Raw genomic sequence first — 22552 nt, 5'->3', positions numbered from 1 at the left:
CACAAATTAAATAACGTTGAGCAGGATATATTTAACAAATCTACTTTGTCTGTGTACACACTTTACCCTACTACAACTCGAGCTCTACTTGTGAACTTACGCGCTCAGGAAAGAGTTTGTTCTGATGTTATCACGGATTTGAATGTAATTACAGCTGAGATAGCAGATCAGACATGACAGATAACTCCTTTAGTCTTGTATAGATCAGGCTAATTCAGTCTCTACCGCAAAATCCATTAGTCTCTGTTAATTGGCTTCCCCCATTTATTCTTGACGCTCGGGGCCAGAACTGTCCACAATTTAGCAGCACCATGTGTTATCTTTTTCATTATAAGTCCCGGTACACCTGCTTCGGTGTATTTTGGTCATCCCCATTTAGTTTAGTTAACCCAGACTGTAAAGTGAACATGTGGGAACATTATCTGTAAAATTACTATTGATCAGGTAAAGACTTCTAAAACTGCTGCTTAAAATAGCTGTTTTCTCACTCAAGGATATAAGATTACACTGTCTATGTTTTATTTTATTATATTATATCATGTGGAATTAAACACAAGTAACTAATTACAAATACACAAGACGACTACTGTTTTAGTGGATTTTTAAACCTGTACTTGTAATTGAGTATAATTTCAGCATGTAACTGTAATTAGATTTTAAATAACAAGTACTGATGGAAGTCCTAATTATCCCATTGCATGGCCGTCTCCCTTTTGTCTGCAGATTTCTACACTTGCACATGACGTAACAGAACTGCATCGTCTGCTCTCAAGAGACTACAGTTTCAAACAAACAACCCGATTCAACTTTAAACTGTTTCAGTAATTAAGTTTTGTTCAAAAGATAGGCCTAAAAAAACTGTTTACCACTCTGAGTGGTATATTCTTTTCCATTTACCATTTTTTCCATTTTCCAACTTTTTACTTTTACTTTGAGGCACAGTATGCGGCTTTCTGAGTTGTGTTTTATGCCATACTGTGGAATATTTTAGCTAAAGAAGCAGCATTTCAATAAAAAACAAGCATACTCACAGCAAGGACCACATTTAAAAAAAACACAAACACGTTTTATTGCAGTAAAACCATCCAAAATGAAAATAACAGGATTTAATACTAAAACAGTTGCAACTAAAAGTTACATACTGTGCATGGAAGTACAAATTTGACAGCAGTATTGTACTTGATTGTTTTAAGCCATCTAAATGAACTTTTACCTATACTTTAATTTTCCATCCTTTTACTTTCCATCCCCGGTTTCATATTATTAGAGGCATCTTAAATGTATCATGCATATCATTGTTGACCTGTTTACCTGGAAGTGGTAGCCCTCACAGCGCTCACAGTGCCAGCAGCACGGGGAGCCTTTGACCACTTTCTTCCTCTCTCCGGCCCGACACGGCAGACTGCAGACGGACTGAGGAAGTGAGGGATCTCCTGTCCTCCACCGCAAGGCCTCCAGCTGGGGAAACGTTTGACAAAAAGATAGAAATGATCAAAATGTTGATCCAGCGAACGTCACCAGGTTTGCATGCGTGCCAGGAAAACCACATACAATTTAAACTTGGGAACTACGATTGAGGCGTCTTGATTGGAATCTCAATCCTCTGAAAATCAAATGCACAACATAAATGAAATGTCGCTGAATAATGATGTTTTTTTTAGCAGATTTTGGTGCTAATATGAAGACTTTGTGTGCCAAAATTAAACGATTACTGCATTATATATGTCAAAAATTGCAGAGTTAATTTATCAGAAGTACAATTAATTAATACCAAGTTCAATGAATTCAATTTAACATACACTTAAAATTTATTCTAATTTGACCAGAACACAGACCTGGCATTAAATCATTTGGAAGTATAAATAACGCTATTGTGCTTGGAATGCACAGAGCTGTTTAAGTGAGAAAATGGAGCATGAATGCACCTTAATGGTCAATGAATTTATTCAATGTGTCAATAAATAATTTAAAGGAATATTTAAAAAGATCCATTTAATGAATTCATGATTTCATGGCGTTGGTGCAATCAGAGAGGCGGTCTGATTGAGTTCATATCTCTACAGTCGCTCAGATTAGTAGGAAAACTGTGTAAATGTATCAGTGTTGTTTCAATATGGTATGTAACATATAAATACATGTATTATTCTATATATATTTGTGTGGATAGTTCGTTTACTACATTGCCGTGTTTATGAGGAAATGGACTTGTACGTCACGACTACTCCTGTCTTCAGCGGGGGCGAGGAGGAGGTGGACAAGCATCTGGGATTGGTCCTGGTTTAGAGACAAGTCCATTGTGGGAGTCATTGCGCCATGTGCACGATGCCACGTTTCCTCCCAAACAACATCATTGTTTGCATATTCATGAGGTCCCATGAGCAAAATTTGCTCTGCAGCCTGAGAGCGTCACATCTCAACTGCACCTGTTTCTTTGCTCCACTTTGTCTCGCTCCCGTCTGGCCCTAAGTTCTCCATGTAAACAGAGTATGAATGTGCAGTGGACTCGTAATGGATGAATAAACTCAATGTAAAATCTTCTAGGCAGGACTGAGTTGCACAAAAGCTCCATGTTCCCACAACAACAAAAATCCCAATTTTACCAGGGATGTGACACTCAAAATAATGTCCCATTTCCTTTGGGTGACATTAAGGATCTCAATGACATGCTCACATCTGCTGGGCCCCTCATTGGCACATGTTAACAGTCTAAACCTGCACAAAGTGTCTGCTGGCCAAACCGGGGAACAATGAACACGCTCATCTTCTGATTGTCACAAAACTAACTCCAGATTTGGACCCGGAGCCAGCAATCAGACCATAATCAGAACAAGCACAAATAGACCATCTGCACGTCTTCAGTCAGTCTGCGCTGAAATATGCTCCTCCATGTGTGTGCATTTAGTTTGTTTAGGCTAGAATTATAGCAAATCCGGGAGCTTTGTGTGCATGTGTGAGCGTGGGCTGCTCTGGTTATCCTGTGAGTCTGTGTTTTGGCTAATAAAATGTGTAATTATGCCATGTCCACAGGCAAGTTGCCCTGTTTTTCATGGGAAAAGAGAAGCAAATCTTGATAACAATATTCAGACAATATTGTATTAATTTCTTTATTTCAGGGACATTGTTATAATAATAAAGATTTCTGTAAATCCATCTCCCTCCGCTTATCCAAATGATAAGAAGGAGAATAAGGAGATTAAGGAATAAGGAGATACAGTGCACACATGAGAATGGTAACTTTAAAATGCGCAATATAAATCAGAAGTATTATTATAACTACAACATATTACACTGTTTTAACTCTCTAGTCATTAAGTCGTTCATGAATAGAGTTGATCAGTGATAACAAATGTCTGCTATATTGTGGTTTTCTCCCAGGGTGAAATACTAGGATATTTCTGCCACAGTAAAAATGAGCCGCACACTTTTCAGGCTAGTTTTGTTGCATTTTATGGAACTTTATTATTTATTCATAGCCTGAGCGGTGCCCACAGAGCGTTTACAAACTCTCACACCTTTTTAAAAACCTAAATTATTCAGCACACAAAGCTATAGCCATAATGTGAGCCTCTTTTCTTTGCATAATCACCGAAGTGACAAAACAACAACAGGCTTCTTTCTTAAACATATACTTTAACTTGTTTAGGTTAGCGACTACGCCGCCATATTGGCTCTATTGCTAATGTGAACTAATGCAAACGATAAAGGAAACATCAGTATTACAGTTTTAGAAAACAAAAAGTTAAAATTAAAAGTTGTGGGTAATTTTTAAATGTTGTGGGTAATTTTCAGTGTTCAGTTGTTGGATAAAGAACCCTCTCAATCTATTATAAGTCTGTAAAAAGCCATGGAAAACCAGTTGAATAAAGCCAACTGCCCTAGTATATAAGGCACACTACCCACTGTGACATAAGTTGATGAAAACTAATGTGCAAATGTGAAAGAAGGACTCAAAATATCGACTTCTTTAAAGAACTTTGAAATAATTGAATGTTATAACGTGACATTCAGTGCGTCTCAAGCAAGGAGAGCTGGAATCTTGTCTAGTGCTGAATTTAGATCAGTTCTGGGTTAATTCTGGTTTAATCCTGGTTAAATCATCTGTTTTGGCTGTTTTGTTTTATAATATTTCTTTTATCAGTACCAACTAAACTAATATTTGTCTTTCTGAGTGCAACCTGGACTATATCCATATTAGGGCTAAACATGGTCCAAAATTAGACAAAATCATGGACAAGGTAGCTGTAAATAGTGATTAAACAAGACAAACCCATTACTGTGGTACATTTGTTTCTAATAATACAAATATTGAGTATGACATGCTCTTTGTTATCCATTAATCTGTGTCTGGTTCATGGTAAACCGATTAACAGCCACTTAGTGCATAACCAGGTGAAGAAATGTTGCCAGGTTAATTGGCATGTTTCATTTGAACTTGTTTTCTACTTTTAATCATACAGTTGTGCGACTAGATGGCGCTCACGTGCCCTCATGCTTAGTTAAAAAAAAGTTTGCTGAATCTCCAAAACAGTGGATTTCTCTCATAACGACATGGCAGTATTTATGGACTAATTTTAATCACACATGGTTCATTTAACAGACTGGATTATTTTTGCTTTTTGCATCAAATGAAAAACTATTGATCTTTTACCCGCACAAGCCAAGGAAAGCCAGCGACTCTTAAAGACTTATAAAGAGTGCTTCATCTATTATCACTACATTGGTGCATCAAAAGAGCGTTTATAGGAGCTTTAATTCTGCCTTTGTGTGCACAGTTCAAAGTGGTCTAACTATGACACGAACAGTAAATAAACAACAAAAGCACTGCCTTGTCGTAACTGGTTAAATATTGACGATGAAGGGCTCCAACAAGTGTTTAAAGGCGTAATGGACGATTTTTTGGCCCAAATCTGAGTCTTATTTCCTCGTGGCGTGGACTGCCAATTAGTCCTGCCACGTATCAATCATAAAACGCACCTACTGCTCACCTGCAGCCTCGTTCTGGCTCGTCCCATGAGCAGCACGTTTCCGCGTGTCTAAGTGCACGGATCTATCATAATATAGTTCCCTCAGTGTACGGGACAAAATGAAGACAGAGAAAGACATTTCGAGCTGACGCAGAAGAGACGGAAATCTGCAGAGACGAGAGATGTGATGCGATCCTAATAAACAAACGCACGTCTAGCTGCGATGCTCTTGTGTAGGTCCGCTTCAGTTCTCAAATCGGCGAAAAATCGTCCATTACGCCTTTAAAGAAAACATTTAAAACCAAATAAAGTCTCTCAAAGTGAACATGCACAACCCGCTCCACTCGCGCTACAAGGAAACCTGCGTGTATCGTTCCCTTAATCAAATAAATGAGCTCATTTTCATCAGCCGCGTTGGTTCTGAATCTCTCTCTTTTGCTCAGACTCAAGGAGCGCATCAGCCACAAAGCGTTTGGTGCCTGTAACTCGACTCATCTGTCACTGCACCGCTCTAATGAAGTCCTGGGTGGATTTATTAGCCGCTCTTCGCAGCAGCAGAGCGCCATTGTTTTGAAGAGTGACGTTAAAGCGGTTAGCGACCGGGACAACAACAATGGGGTTTTTGTGTATCTTTCTCAGGATATCTAACAGAGGCAGAGCTTACTGAAAATGAAAAGTGTCTAACTTTGAGAACTAAAATAACTATAACTCTTGCGTCAACGAAATGTAATAATTCATAGAAAAGCAAGAGTATACGACAGATTGTCAATTCACTGCTGAAAGTTGTATTTGCTCATTTTCAAAAAAGTTTTAACATTTCATTAAAAAAAATAAGGATATTGTTAAGGATTTAACTCTAATCAACATACTAATGGGATTGAAAGACTGCTATGGATCAGGCCAATGCTTAAAATAAAGAAAAAACGTGTGAATTAATTCTAATCATTCGAAACATTATAGACATTAAATCTAAAGGTTAGTACATGTTTCAATGCTTATTGTAATGTTATATAACTTACATTAGAGTTCAGACAGCTCTGATTGGAACTAAATGAACCGTTTTTGATCACATGAGGGCAAAAGCAATAACTTGAAATAATGATGTGCAGAGAGTAAACCTGACTGGCATTTAAAGTGCGTTCATGTTACCGCACAGAATTATTAACAGCTAATAAGGCTAAATATAGTTGAAATTACACTTTCAGTAAAGCTTTAAAATGCTGTGACATTATTTAGTCGCAAATGTGTGATTGCTGACAGTTAAAATCATCATTTGCTAGGTTTGTGGACCACATCTCAAACCAAAAATGAATAGGTTCGACGTCTGGCTGTCGTCTGTTTGGGCGTTTTTATCCGCACAACTCTGCATGTGACGTGGGTGAAACAGACTCTCCGTCGGGGGCCCGGCGTGTACCTTGAGATGCAGCTTGTTGGTCCAGGAGCCGATGACTCTGTACTCTGCCGTCGACCGGTTGTTGATCTGGTACTGGAAGATGTCGTACCTCCCTGGGGCGTCGCCGTTCTCATTGAACACCACTGGCGTCCCGGCGCTCCCTAGAAACACATGCAACAGGTCGGCGAGTGAGCGACGGGTTTCACACGGCAACGCAATCTTCTGCAGTCCTGCAATTTCTGACTGGGATAAAACAGAGATACATTTACTGTTTGATGTTAAATCTTTGGTTTATTTGGCAAAATATTATGGTGAAAAACAACAGATATTTCTGTTACACTGCTATAAAAGAGCAGTTTTGTAGGTTTTAGACAGGAGAGTACAGCGTGAAATGAGTCTGAGGAGAACTCACATCGCTCTTTTATGTGAGCGGCACATACAAGACCAGGTTCAACTGTTTATATCTAAAACAATCAATTTGATACCGGCATATATTTTTTAAAACATGCAAACGCTTTTATTATTTTTTCTCTCTCATTAAAATTAGGAATTTAATACAAGAAATAAGAAATGTAATCAAGGTAAAAAAGAGACCTTAAAAAATATGCACTTTCAGCTTTCAGGGAGGAATTATATTTGAAAGACTGTCATACTCTTATTGTTATAATGGACTAGTTTGAACCCAAATAATCCAAACCCTGCTTGTCTTTATTGACTTTAGTAATTGTCTATTGGTTGAATTAGGAGTGTACAAATGTGTTTAACCGAGGGCCACAGAGCAGAGGGCCCCAGACAACCCGACAATGAAATTTTGCATTTGTTATAGTTTCGATGCCTCCACACCTTTAATAAGACTTGGGACAGTAATATTAGGTTGGTATAACATAAAAATGCTTGATTTCTTTTCAATTTTACAGTAAGAAGTACTGATATGGGAAAAAAAATCAATCTAAAAGTGATGTGTCCGTCCCGGACACGCCTGTCATACTGCAATGTCAAATAAATGTGGGAAAGTGTGTCTGGAAAGTGTGTGGTCTGTCATTTCTTTGTGATTTTAATGCATTTTCCCTGCTGTGTGAAGCACTTTGAATTGCCTTGTGTATGAAATGTGCTCTACAAATAAACTTGCCTTGCCTACTTTCTGTTGTTTGGACCAAATCCGAGCAGGAAGCCGGACGGCCAACAAAAATTGGTCTGAGGGCATAATTTGGACACGCCTGGGTATGGGATGATTGCTGTTGTGAAATTGGTCCAAACGCAAATAAAAACATTGAATTGAACGTCGACAAAGCCACTTGTTTTAAAGGCAAAAAAGATTCATTTGAAAATGTATGCGGAATTTAAGGAAACTTTTTTTTTTTTTAATCAATGTCACAGTTTTGGATGAGATTACACAGACAGACTTTGCCAACACCTTGCAAATGTTTTGGTGACTAAGTTATATCTATATCTATAATGATAAATAATATAGAGAGTAAAAAACATGATATTATGCAATACTTCACAACTTAAATAAGATAAGATAAGATAAGATATTCCTTTATTGTCCCACATGGGGAAATTTCATCGGTGCAACGCAGGTAGATACAGAGGTAGATACAGAAGAACAGATCACTTATAGGAAGTCTGAAAAACACTTTCAGTAGAAGATCTCCTATAAATAAATAAAAACTCCCATAGACAAATAAATAAATACATAAATACCATTGCATGTGATCACGACAGTAATTGCACATGAATATGTGTCACGACAGCACATAGATTGCACATGAATTTCACAGTAATTGCACATGAATTGCACATGAATTCCAACAGCAATTGCACATACGACAGAATTGCACATCAGTATTAGGTTAGGTCAGTATTGCGAGCGTTCAGTACTAACAGTTTTTGTTATGAAGTCTGACAGCAGCAGGAAGGAAAGACCTACGGAACCTTTCCTTCACACATCGAGGGTGGATCAGTCTCTCACTGAAGCTGCTGTCCAGAGCGGAGAGAGTGTCCTGCAGGGGGTGACACTCATGGTCCAGCATAGATGTGAATCTAGCCAGGACCCTCCTGTCCCCCACCTCCTGCACCGAGTCCAGAGCACAGCCCAGGACGGAGCTGGACTTCTTGATGACTCTGTCCAGCCTCTTCCTCTCCCTCTCTGTGATGCTGCTGCTCCAGCAGGCCACACCGTACAGGAGGGCTGATGCCACCACAGAGTCGTAGAAGGTCTTCAGGAGTGGCCCTGTCACTCCAAAAGACCTGAGTCTCCTCAGGAGGTAGAGCCGACTCTGGCTCTTCCTGTACAGTGCGTCTGTGTTATGAGTCCAGTCCAGTTTGTGGTTCAGATGAACACCCAGGTACTTGTATGAGTCCACTCTCTCAATGTCCCGTCCCTGGATGTTCACTGGCGAGGGGGCAGTGGGGTGGCGTCTGCGGAAATCCACCACCATCTCCTTGGTCTTCCCCGCGTTGATGAGGAGGTGGTTCCGCTGACACCAGTCCACAAAGTCCTGCGCCAGTCCTCTGTACTCCTCGTCATCGTCGTCCGTGATGAGGCCGATGATGGCAGAGTCGTCAGAGAACTTCTGCAGGACACAGCTGTCCGTGTCATGTCTGAAGTCTGCAGTGTAAAGGGTGAAGAGAAAGGGCGCGAGGACAGTGCCCTGGGGCGCCCCCACACTGCAGGTCCGAGTGTCGGACACACAGTTCCGGGCTCTCACAAACTGGGGTCGGTCTGTGAGGTAGTCCAGGATCCACTCTGCCAGGTCATACTCCACACCAGCCGTCTCCAGCTTGTCCCTCAGGAGCAGCGGCTGGATGGTGTTGAAGGCGCTGGAAAGATCGAAGAACAGAATCCTCACAGAGCTGCCAGGCTTTTCCAGGTGAGAGAGAGAGCGGTGCAGCAGGGAGATGACGGCGTCCTCCACTCCGATGCCAGGCCGATATGCAAACTGCAGCGGGTCCATGGCTGAGCTCACGGTGGAGCGGAGGTGGTCCAGGACCAGCCGCTCCAGTGTCTTCATCAGGTGGGACGTGAGAGCCACTGGCCTGAAGCTGTTGAGGTCTTTGGGGCGCGGTGTCTTAGGCACAGGTACCAGACAGGAGGTCTTCCAGACCTGTGGTACCACCCTCAGCTTCAGGCTCATGTTGAAGACATGCTCCATAACTCCACACAGTTCATCTGCGCAGGACTTAAGGAGCCTGGGGCTGATGCCATCAGGTCCTGCTGCCTTCCTCACTTTAATCCTCTTCAGCTCACTCCTCACCTGTGCTGCTGTGACAGTCAGTGGTTGGCAGGGGGACCGTGTGCTGGGGGGATGGGTGAGTCCAGGCGAAGTGGGGAGCTGATGGTCCGAGGCAGATAAGCGAAGAGGAACAGATGCAGGGCATTGTTCAGCTGTGGAAGAGGGAGCATGCAGCTGTGCAGGGGGAGGGGCGGGTGACCGATCAAACCTCAAGAAGTGAGCATTTAAATCATTCACCCACTGTAGATCCCCCTCTGTCTGGGCAGGGGGGATTTTGAAGCCCGAGATGGTTTTCAGGCTCCTCCACACTCCCTGAATGTTCTTTTGCTGCAGCTGCTCCTCCATCCTCCTCTTGTAGCCGGCCTCAGCCTGCCTGATCTTCCTCCTCAGCTCCTTCTGCACAGTCCTCAGCTCCTCCTTGTTCCCTGACCTGAAGGCTCTCTTCTTCTCCTTCAGCAGAGCCTTCAGTTCACGGTTAATCCATGGCTTGTTGTTTGGAAAACACTGCACCGTCCGGGAGGGAACAATGTTTTCAACAGAAGTTGATGTAGTCCGTGATGCACTCTGTGATGGTGTTGATGTCCTCCCCATGTGGGTCATAAAGCTCAGTCCAAACAGTGGTGCTGAAGCAGTCCCTCAGAGCCTCCTCGCTCTCAGCAGACCACATCCTCACCTCACGGGACACCACAGGCTGCCTGCGCACGATGGGTTCATACACAGGCCTCAGATGTACAAGGTTGTGGTCCGAGCTGCCCAGGGGAGGGAGGGGGGAAGAGGAATAAGCCTCCTTGGTGTTGGCAAAAAACAAGTCCAATGTTCTATTCTCTCTGGTGGGGCAGGTAACATACTGGGTGTATGTTGGTAGAACAGAAGAGGGAGAAGCGTGGTTAAAGTCACCAGAGATGAGGAAGAGAGCCGGTGGATGCTGTGTTTGCAGCCTACAAGTGCAGGAGAGCAGTGCTTCACAAGCATTTTCAGCATTGGCAGACGGGGCCACATAGACTGCGATCAAAATCACATGTGAGAACTCCCGGGGCAGATAATATGGCCTCATGCCAATAGCCAATAGTTCAATATCCTTGTTACATAGCTGCTCCCTCACTGTGCAGTGTTCGGATTTGGACCAGCTCGTGTTCACATACACCGCCAGACCTCCACCTCTTTTCTTCCCGCATTCTCTCGTTCTGTCCGCCCGCAGCAGATGAAAATTGTCCAAACCTACAATAGAGTCTGGCATTTCTGCTGTTAACCAGGTCTCTGTGAAAATCAAGACGCTGCTGTCCCTATAAATCCTCTGGGACCGCATGAGGCTCGCTATTTCCGTCATTTTATTTTGAAGGGACCTCACGTTACCCATGACTACGGCGGGAACCGACTTCCTGTTTTCTCCTCTCTTCTCTCGGAGTTTACGTCCAGCCCGTCTGCTTCGTTGCGTTTTCCTTAGGATGTCCGCCGGGATAACGTGACGATCTCCGGGTAAGACGACGTACGGCGCCGGCCGGGGGGCGGGGCCAGAGCCGGGGGACTCAGAGCCAAGACACATCGCAACGACACGACAAAAACACTCAATCCAGCCGAATAAAGTCAAAACAAGTTAATTTAAAGCGATTCCAGTGCGTGTCCCGATCGTTCGTGAAGTTCCTCTTTCATATAAACGTGTATATAAACGTGTACCGACGACACGCCATACTTTAGCGCGGCCGGAGGGCGCGGGGGGGGCCTGGTGGGCTCTCTCAGAGCTAGCTCACGTCACAACAACACGACGAAAAACGCTCAAATCCAGCCGAAAAAAGTCAAAAACAGTTGAATAAAAAACTATTCCAGCGCGTGTCCCTATCGTGCAGTAAAATAGAAAAAATCTACTAACTATATTTACAAAATATAGGAGATAAAGCACAATAAGTGTGAGAAAGAAGAGAGAGCGTTTACACCGGGCTGCCAGCTGTACCAGCACCGTATGATAAAATAAGAGAGCAAATGTGACAACTCTTCTACACATAACCTCCTTTACAATTGTTGGTGACACTTTTCTTTCTGAATCTAACTTGACGAAGGTCTTTGTCGACAGCAAAGTGCGCGAGTGTTGTCGGATTGAATTAAACTATTCATGGGTAACTTTATGTGTCCTCCAGCTTCAGTTTTCTCACCACCAATAATGCTTAACACCACCATTTTATTGTTCCTCTCTTCCTGTCCTTTATGTAGCGACAAAATCGAATCAAAGCCCTGCATCGTATAAACCAAGAAGGAAATCCAATTACTTTGGACACACAGAGCAGCGCATTATGGAGATTTTTCCCATGTGGATGGTATACATTGTAGATTTGGATGTATACAGAAACTATTTCCCAGGGATAAGACGAGAGATTGAGAACAGACGTAGGGAATGAGCATGAAAAACAAAGAGCTTTATTGCCCAGGGAAGAAATTGTGAGTCAATGAAATAAAAAGGAGTGGGGACAATAAAGGAAGACGACATTACATTTCAATAACATTACAGATGGAGGGGCAGAAATACGAACACGCTGGGCCGTATGAAACAGGACCAGCAAAGCCCAGTGAATGTACTTGATGTTTATGCACACTGCACTTCCCTTTGGATACGTTCAATGGCTGTATTGTGCCTTTGTTGAGTTTCTGCTGTTTTTCTATTCTCGTCTGTGGATTCTTACTGCACAGGTTCCATCAATCAAGCGTGAATGAAGCTACATGCAACTCCAGGAATTTTACTTTAAATACAAATTAATATATAATACATTGACATAATCTGTTGCCTTTTGTAATGCACTCTTAAAACGCTTTATTTTAACTATTTTAAGACTTCACAACATATTTTCATTTACCACATAATTTATTTTATCTTTCATTCATTTTAAGCTAATTCTACTGTCCTTCACTCAGATGCCACAAGATCATATGTGTTAGTCTCAGTGTAGGCAGTAAAATATAACTAGTTTTGATATTGAGCTGAACAAAAATAAGGTCTCCGAATAGTGAAAAGTTAAGTCACAAAATATCATGGCTGCAGTGTTTCTATCTTGATTTTTTATCCATGACCTTACTGCGTTTCTACAACTTCTCCCCCACACTCCATTTATAACTTCTGAAGTTTTCACCTTGCAATAAGAGTCTTATAATGTTTCTATCATTTCAGGGCTGGTTAGAGAGGCCTACCATGTTGCACAGAGGTGACACATCTTGTGGCAGCAACAGCAAATCGCCCGTACATGAGGTGATGTTTCAATAGCACGCGTGGATAAAGATTACGGCTTTTACCAAGAGCTGAGGTAATTATGTTAAAGATTATGTGGGGGAAAACCGAGCTCTTCATGTGTTTAGATTGAAATTCAACAGATGTGATTATGTTCTCCACTGCCAAGAACATTGGAGATGTATACTTTAGTTTGTGTTTACATAAAACATACAGTATATACTTAGGCTACCCCAAATAAATTGTCTGTTTGCTGTAACCCGAGTCAACATTTTTTAAGTGGCTCGGTCGGTAGGCAAATTCTTATTTTTTTTACTTTGAAGGCAAAAAAAAAGATCCAAATTTTGCCATTTTTTGACTCTGAGTGATCACCAGTCAATGATGGAAAACGTCTCTGTCAACCCGATCGGGAGACTAAATCTCACGATTTTAAGATATTTTAATCGACCTTTTGTACGCCACTATCCTTTATTTTGGTAGGGAAGCCGAGCGGGGGGAACATGCGGGGGACACGGGCGCCGCCATGTTTGTTGTGATGACGCTGCTGGACGTGTTTCAATCCCAGAATGCATTTGCGTAAGTCAAATTTCACACCCTGACAGAGAAACACATGTCCTATGCAGAGTTCAGTAGCGCCGACATAGGCAAACAGCTCATAAAAAGCAATATCTTGACTCCTGGTGGTTTAGGAAAGTCCGGTCGATGAGTCGGCGAAATAATTGAAAAATAAAATATTTAGACGTTTGTTCAACAAAATGCTGATATTTTTTTTCCAGTCGGCTAGTTTCGTAGCGGGCCGGTCGTGTTACGGCGAACAGACTTTTTATTTTGCCTAGCCTTATCTTATTTATTTTTATACTAATGAGGATACAAATCTACTTCAAACTGCCAAAGGATAAAAGTAAAAGTAAACACATCAAATGTTTTGATGCAGTTCATGTTCGGTTAAAATAATGACGTAACATTTTCAAGTTGCGTCAAATTAACCATCAAATTGTGTAATATGTCGTTTATGGCCATTCCACCTGGAGAATTTCCAATCTCGTCTGATCTAGAAAGCTAAGCAGGATTTGTATGTGTATGAATGAGCGTGAATGGGTGTTTTTTCACATATCACAGTACCATGAACTCAGTCCCTGGTCTGAGGAACCACCCGGTGCTTTTTGCTCATGTTCACACAGCAACAGAGGCTGAAAATGGGTCTAACTGAAGATGCAATTACAATATTTAAAAAGTCATCCGACTCCTTTTAAGCACCTTAATCCTGCACATGAAATCATTACGCGCAAAAAAACTCAAAACAAACAATGACATTACAAATAATAGAATCGCTCACAGTTTTTCAGAATCTTTGCGTTTAGTGGATTATTTCTGTCATTTATCTCTCTTGTGGATAAGAAAAGTTTGTCTAAATCAGAAAATTAATGAAATGTTGTAAATGCACTGAACTGAAAAAGATTCCTACAGTGCACGTGGGAAACTAAATGGAAACTAGCCCACAAATTTGATCCAACCCAGTTTACAGCATCTGGTGTTTATTAGCTTGCACTGTCCCCAACAAATAAACATAATGTAAGATACACAAGATTTAAAATAGTCCGCTCTGTGAAGCAACTTACAATGGCACTTTGAGTTAGCCTTGAGAACCTGGCCATTCATCTGTTGCCAAGGAAACACTCCTCCTCTATATTCACATACTACACAATGATATACTGTGGAGTGGAAATGTCAACTGGGTTGTCTTTATAATGCAAGTCTGCTCCGTGGCATCCTTTTCCCCCTTAACCTTTCTTCCAAATGTGAATACAGAAATACTTTATAACTAATAGGTGCAAATAGAGGCAGATTTAATTGCTGATCCTGGAATGGTCATTAAAAACGGTAAAAACCCTATATGAATATGTTATATAAGTCTTATGCACAAATCAAATGTACCATATTTTCCTGAGTATAAGTCGCACCAGCCAAAAAATGCATAATAGAGAAAAACAAACATATGAAATATTATAAGTAATTAGAGAACATGATGAATATGATTTTGTTTGCTAACGTAACACCTTCAGTTACATGATGGATAGACAACATGCCAGACACTTACGTACACCGTACGTAAGTGTCTGGTATGCTAACGTAACATTAACAGTTATTCAGATAACTATAGCATAAAGAACATGCTAACAAGTTTACCAAAGCATCAGTTTTACCCCAAATCACTAAATCCATTTAATTCTTCTTTCCTCTGTGTCACTTCTAAACAACTCCACAAACTCCAGAGGTAGAGCGCCCTCTTGCGGTTGTCAGTGTGACAATAATCAACATGTGAAATGCGGTTGCCAGTGTGAAAATAACGAACAATATTGTATAATAATGTGTTAATATATCACATATTGCCCAAGTTGCCCTGGCGAAACTGTGAAAAAATGTGCGCATTATAGGACCTGCCAAAAATCCCACTTTCCACCTCTGGGCTTGGTGGAAATTAGTGTTCACATGTCGGCAACGTTAAATGAAATCTTAGAGTCCATTTGTCCAGGTTTTCATCAATACCAACAGGGGTTTGGCCTCTGCGAAGTGTCCTGCAGCAAAACTATTCCCATCAGCTCTGCTCCGGTTTTAGCTCAGAGGATCAACAAGAGAAAACGGTAAAGAAAGTCTCCTCACCGCGGCTGAAAACGTGTCGCGGAAATGCATGTCTCTGACCTTTTGCTTAAGTAATGTAGTACAATCTGTCTAATAGTGTGACAGCGGTGCCAATGGAAATTTAAATGAAGCGCAGTTAGGAAAAATGATAGTGCCCACGGAGCAAAAGAGAGGTGTGATGTGGAAATGAATGGTTTTCTCAGTGGGTAGTGATGAGATCAACTAAAATATACATGTTTAAATATTACAAACACAGGGCATGGCTATGTTTAGAGTTTTTTTTCTGGTTGTTTCTATAGAATTGAGAATTTTACAAATTAATAATAATTTTACTTATCATTCATACAACGGCATTACTCATTCATACACTGGCATCCTATTGTACACGTGTGTAGTGGTGGAGGTCGAACCAGGACCTTCTTTCTGTGAGGCAAAAGAAAAGAAAAAGCACATGGTCCAACAGTTCTCTTCAAGTTGTGAACAGATTACTTCTGTGTGCTCAATAACTTTTTGTTTTAGTGTCTGAGATCGATCAGAATGACAGCTAGCTTACTCGGTAGTCAAGGTGTTCTTTCCCCCTCGCAAAATGGCGGCGGGCGTTACTGGGTCAATTCACCCGGATGTTGTGATGTCACGTGAAGCTATGTATAGAGAGCATAGCGCCATTCGCTGGACAAATGTATGTAGTGCAATTTTTCACACCAAAAGTAGTTTCTTTTCACCTCTTACCATTTACGTCTAAATGCAGATTGAGTGTGCATATGGTGCCTTTTCTTGACCTCCGTTGCCATGTAAACAGGGCCTGTTGGTGCAGATAGGCACGCAGTCACTTAACTTTCTCTTTTTCAAGACAGCTGAGGCTAATTCTAACAGAAAGTGAATGAGAAGGATGCCGTATTATAGGATTGTCAAATGCTAATAAAAATATGATTTTGGAAAATATAGCCCATTTAAAAATGTGGGAATTAGAGAAAGCGAGATGGCCGCCGGCATAACAGCACACAAGGGGACCAGGAGGAGAAGGAGACCGTCTGGTGTAAAAAGAAGATGTGAGTGGCAGACACAGACAGAAGTGAAACAAGAGGAAGAGCATCAAGCAGCGCGGTTCTGCCAGATGGATGGGGACGTGTGGCGGGACTTAAAAGCCAAAAATGAAGCAAGAAAATGAGGGTGAACGAGCAGACAAAACCCAGCACCGTCTCCCTGTGAAAACGTGTGTGATGTTTCTGCAAGTCAGTCAGTTGAGGAAGATCTCTGTCAAAATACTGAGATTTTAGATACAACACTACATTTATTCCTATATGAGTGGATGTTATAGGGCTCACACAAGTGTATAAAGTGTAGCTGAACTCCTCAACTGCACATAATTCAAACTGAGCTGCATAACTGGGCAGTGGCTGGAGGACTAAAGGGGTGAGCAAAGGGGAAGGAGAGGCGTGTGATGTCACAGGCCTTTTGAAATGTACTGGGCATTAGAATCAGCAAATACTCAGTTTGAAACCACAACGTTGCAAATTAACACATTCTTCACTAAAGTGCCCATCGATGTCGCACTAAACCACAAGCCTGTAAATCCAGGTCATGCAGTGTCCAGCAGCCAATAGGATCACTTTACTCCACACTGGGAAGTTTGTGATCCAGTGAGAGGCCGTGTCCTCCATGGCCTTGGGCTCCTGTATGGTAATGAGGGATCCACCCATACCCAAATCGTGCCTTCTGAAGCTGTGCGTCCTTATTTTGAAACATGCCAAAGACCTGTGGCTGGTGGAGTGGTAGAAACTCTGCCTTAGGATCGAGTTCGGAGACAGTTGAAACACTGAAATTACAACTAGTGTAGAAAAAAAGGATTTGTTCTTTCCCATAAAAAGTCATGCACACTTTCAACAACGTTTACATCTACTCCTTGCATATATTTTTGTGAAGCTTATTATAAATTGTATGACTGTGTGGTTATGTGTGGCTCATTTTTACTCAAGTGATCATCTGCCTGTTAGCTTTTATTGAACAATTTACTATTATTGATTAACTGAAAGTAAGAGAATGTTATACAGCAGGTGGCATGATACAAAACCTGTGATCATGAGCTTGTCCGAAAGGACAAGATCGCGGAAGCGGTCGAAATATGTTTTCTCTGCAGGGTGGCTGGGCGCTCTCTTAGCGGAAGGGTGAGCAGATCAGTCACATGGGAGGAGCTTGGAGTAGAGCCGCTACTCCACCAGCTGAGGTGGTAGATAGTGGTAGATAGTCTAGAAGACTCTTCATAAACGTGTGGATGTGAGGAGGTTCTTCTGTGCTGATGTATAACAACAAACAAAGCAAATCTGCTGGTCGAGGGGCTTGCACTGCACCACCAGATCAACCATTTCTTCAGAAGGGTGGATCCCTCATTACCATACATGGGAGACCTGGACACAGATCCTATCACAGGCCACAGTGGTTTTATGTTGAGGATATATTTTCACAACTTCAACTCATTCGTCATGAGTTTCCCTTCACCAAAAAAAATCTCAAATTATGTTATATTTAACTTATCTAAAGAGTAAAAGGGTAAAACAAGTTAATTGAATAAGAGGAAACTAAAACTTTAAATGTTACGCCCTGCTCAGCAGCTGAACTCTTGCAAGAGATCTATCTTGTCCTGCTGGAGGCTGTTTCATTCACCCTGTAGTGGACTAGACCAGTCTGGTAATTAACCTGAAGTTGTATGCATGTTCAGTTCAATATATGACATTATTCTGTTAGTCTTTGATGTTACAAGTATGCCATTTCCAAAAGAGACTTAAATGTTACAGTCAATGCCAGAATGATACAGTCAAAAAGTTGACTCTAACTGATCGAGCAATTCCATTGGCGAGTATTAAAGAAGGGACTAGAGTGACGGATCAGGACCATTAGAAGAAAATGCTCTAAATCAACAGTATACAATACATCACCATGACACCGTGCTCATACCAAAGCAAATACAAGCAACATTTTTGCAACGCAGTGCAACATTATCACGTCAAAGTTAGCTCAGGAAGTCAATTTAGCTGAATACGGCCCATGTATAAAACTGATGGTGGAAATAATACAGTAGAGTTCAATAGATCAGGAAAACAGTTAACATGGGGCTTGTAGGAAATATGTTGACAGCCGCAGTAACAATACATTTGGACAGGATTAAAAATGAGAAGCCGCGAGCCTTGCCTGGTTGAATAAAACAACGAGCGCGCGCCGTCCAAGTCTATGCCAAAGACTAAATGTTTGTAACGCAGGGAGGTGGTGAGGAGAACACTGCACCCCGCATGAATAAAATATGGCTGAGCGCGTCTTGAGTTGTTGTAGACGGGTTGGGAGCGCGTGCAGTGCATCGACGGCGCTAATAAGAAACAAAGACAGTCAAATGGACAGCGAGAGGAACACGAGACGAGACTGGCACGCGGGACGATTCACATGGATGAGCTGTCGTTTACTCAGCGTGGAGAAAGAGCTCAAGCAGAGACGCAGCAGACTGTTGTAGAGGATCGTATGCGCTTGAAACGGACAAATTGTTTCTAAATGTATTTATTTTTACTAATGATTTTTGGGCCCTAAGGTTTTGTAAAGATGGTAATGACATTTTGCAAACAAATGCACAACGCTGAGGTAGTAACACCCACGTGTGCATCGTCTTTAACTAATGCACCACTCATAAAAAAAGCTTCCTTATGAATAATTAACATATGATAAATGTTGGATGAATGTATAATCATTTCAAGATGAGCAAACAACCAATTATGCACAGAATTTGTTACGATTACATTATGTTTTTCTTGGAATAGCTGGTCAGTTTTAATCGTTGTCAAGGTCCAAATATCCAAAAACCAGATCCATGGATTCACAAGGCCAGAAAAGGCCACGATATGATCCTGTATTTGTTAAATGTGTCATATTTGAAGATGATTTGTTGGGAATAGTTTGCCAATTGTGTATTTTAGGGCTGCAACTAAGCAGTAGTCGACTAGTCAGTGATTATTTTTTTGCTTAGTCGATGAGTCAAACAGGTATTTCTATTGCACACTGATACTGTTAAAATACATTATTAACCAAATAAAGATTTAAATATGGCAAATGAATGCTTTTAGATAGAGAATATTTACAAATAGTGTATTATTTCTGAAAATCTGAAATTATTTTTAGGATTTTTTGACTTAATAACGCCTTTGTTATCAAAAATGTTTCTGTATGAGTCTTTATAGAACATATATAAACCACGACCACGATTAGTATTTATTATCGACAAGTCACAATTAGAATCAGACAGTACCTTGTTAAAATATGCATACGTTTCTGGAGGCTTGAAGGCAGATTTCAATCCCAGGAACTTCTATTTACGCTGTTAGGCCAATCATATAATTTATAATTTGTGAAACCCAAATTATATAATAAGACTAACAGGCAAAAACAATGGGAGTTTCTTTGGAGAGAAAAGAGCTGATCTAAAACACTTTAAAGTACTAGCGATGGCAGAAGGAAGAGGAGAACAAAACCTTGATGATATTTATACACTGCGCCAAAGCTTTGTGCTGCAATCTCCAGTAATTACACAAAACTCATTTAAGGAGGTTCCATTCGTGCCATGATTTGCTTTCACAATAGAAAATGCGATGGAGAGAAGGGAGTGGTAATGAAAATACAGGGAGAGGGGCCACCATTATGTTGATCAAAGGCGGCTAAACAGTCCAGATCAGCGTTACAAATACAATTTAGAGGGAGCGAAATGGGGTGGGGGACATAAGCAGTGGAGAAACAAGGATCTACATGAATAAAGCTGGCAGGAAAATGAGCGTGAGGAATGGGACGAGTGTATCAGAGCAGATAAGTGCAAACGGTAATAACACTGGCTCACAGTCAAAGAGCGGTAATCAGGGCTTGGGTCAAAACGCCAGCGCAACATTTAGATTTTCGCTTCGAGAGAAAGCCTGTGCCCTATTTGGACGCATAATACACATAACGTCAAGTGCTCCGAGGGGCACCATGCTGACCTGGCAGTGAAAAAAAGTCTATATTTGTGCAGAAGCTGTAGGCCTGTTGTTCCCTTTGCAATCAGACAGGGAGCATACGATTGGCCTATGTTCAGTGCACAGTTTATAAAAACACTTTCTTTAATGTAATTCTATATTACTATAGATATATAATATAAAGACCTAAATCACCAACGATCAGAAATCCTAATCAGAAAAGGTTTATTGCCATTGTCAAACAAAATATCACAAACATAGGAACTTGCTTTGGTGATTTGGTGCAACGTAAGACACTGATCAATGATAAAACAACCTATATAAGTCAAATATTTTTTTAGGTACACTGATACCACCTACTACCACCTGAGGATACAGGGGCTGTTGGAGTGGGAGTGTTATCTACAGGTATCATTTACAGGCTATAATATAATAGGCTGTAATCAGAAGATGCTTGTCTCAAACTGCACCCACTCTGGACAATAAAGAGGCAGCTCCGAGTTCATTCTCCAACAGGCTTCATACATCTGCCCCCTCAGAGAATGATCCAGGACAATGTCATACCACAACAATGTCACATAACCTTATGTTATGTGCTGTATGTGCTTCTTATTCATCTGTGCATTGTATTTCGACACTGCCTTGTATCAATAATGGTATGATGTGCTTTAATGGAACAGAGACACTGCACAAAAAGACATTGAAAAAGAGCAAGAAGCTGAGTCTTTAATCTCTGTAGTCCATCTCCAAAATCATTAAGAAAGAACTCTGTCCTCCTTCTGTGAGCAGCACCAAGACCCTGCAGGACCTGATCTCACTTTATGTTCCCAGAATTCATATGGCTCCCCTCAGAGTCAATTGCCCTTCTCAAAAACAAAAATTGCCCTGAGTCGAGAGCCTGACTCCTCCTTCCTGACTTTCTGACTCATCCTGTTCACTTCACTTGTCCTCAGAGGGAAAGATGATTCATTGGGTGATTAAGTGACACAATTATAGGCCTGTTCTGATGACACTGTCTCCCTTACTCGTTCCATAAAATCTGAATTGTCTAAGCAATTTATGCCATGGTTTCATTATATATATATAGTCAAAGACTATGGTATCTGGACCTGCAGGGGCACTGTTTTGGTACACGAGATACGACACAAGTAGGGGAGAACTCCATGAAGCACGAAAAAATCAAGCAGTCAGATATGCGTAATTACTGAATTCTGACATACAAAACAAAATATAAAACATTTTACCTCAGATAAAGAAGGGTCTAGTGCATCTGTGTGTTGATTCAGCAGATGTCACCTCCGTTTCTCAAAGTTCTCACTTTCCTTTTTTTCTCGTAAGCCACGTTTGATAGCCAATCACAGGCTACATACATTTCTCTGATTGGTTTAAACAGTCCATAAATCATACCCAAATAGTGGAGACAGGCTAGAATTCCAGAACAAAAGGTCTTTCTAAAATCATGTCAAAGCGCGTGGTCAAAACCTAATGCTGACTATAACCCATTTGAGAAACCTTCCATAATATGCACATGGGGGGACTGTGTTGGGAAAAAAATGTGATTATTTGTAATATATTTGGCCACTGACCGCATAGTGGGCAGTTTGAGTCCCATTACTGACATCACAAACTGCCATTGTGTCGGTGGGTAAGTCACTTCCCCAGATGGCGTGATTGTCGTGATTGCATAACTTTGGAAACAGAAACCCTCAACATATATACCTCGTTGTTGTGCAAATGCAATTCTGCCCGTCTGCGCTTCAGTCTGATTGCTCCATTCTATTTCCCTTATCTAAAATGATATTCAAAATATAATTCCATTTTGGGAAATAGCCTTTTGTGGAGGCAAAGGTAATACACAACAGCGAGAAAATAATGAGAAGGCCCAATATGTATGAAAATGTTCACACTTGCAGCATGAAATGAGCTACAGTGCAACCGGCGTGTGTTTAGCGTATATGTTTAAAAGGCAGACAAGGTGACACTGCCAGCGCCGGATTGGACACGTTGCCAACAATCTGCTACTTACTATCTGCTGTTAGTACATGAGCTGCAGGTAGTAAGTAGAAGATTAAGTGTTAGAACTGAGGAGTGCGTGTAACAGGATCACTCGCTCCATGATAGTAGGGTTT

The 22552-nt window shown here is 41.3% G+C and overlaps 1 protein-coding gene across 2 annotated transcripts in view; it reads right to left on the bottom strand.

Annotated features, from left to right (window-relative positions):
- The window catches only part of grm8a (glutamate receptor, metabotropic 8a), a 455282-nt gene that overhangs the window by 49801 nt on the left and 382929 nt on the right, over positions 1-22552 (bottom strand). For both annotated transcript variants that reach the window (XM_072454896.1, XM_072454897.1), the window contains exons 7-8: positions 6379-6518; positions 1312-1458 (exon numbers count right to left, since the gene is read on the bottom strand). In XM_072454896.1, the coding sequence (XP_072310997.1) occupies positions 1312-1458; positions 6379-6518 (287 nt within the window). The remainder of the gene's footprint in view (positions 1-1311; positions 1459-6378; positions 6519-22552) is intronic.

Source organism: Eucyclogobius newberryi, unplaced genomic scaffold (genome assembly GCF_026437365.1).
Source record: "Eucyclogobius newberryi isolate DKJ021-1_F unplaced genomic scaffold, fEucNew1.0.hap1 SCAF_2, whole genome shotgun sequence".
Lineage (NCBI taxonomy): Eukaryota > Metazoa > Chordata > Actinopteri > Gobiiformes > Gobiidae > Eucyclogobius > Eucyclogobius newberryi.
The sequence above is the reverse complement of the archived record's forward strand: the minus strand, read 5'-3'. Positions and strand labels throughout refer to the sequence as shown.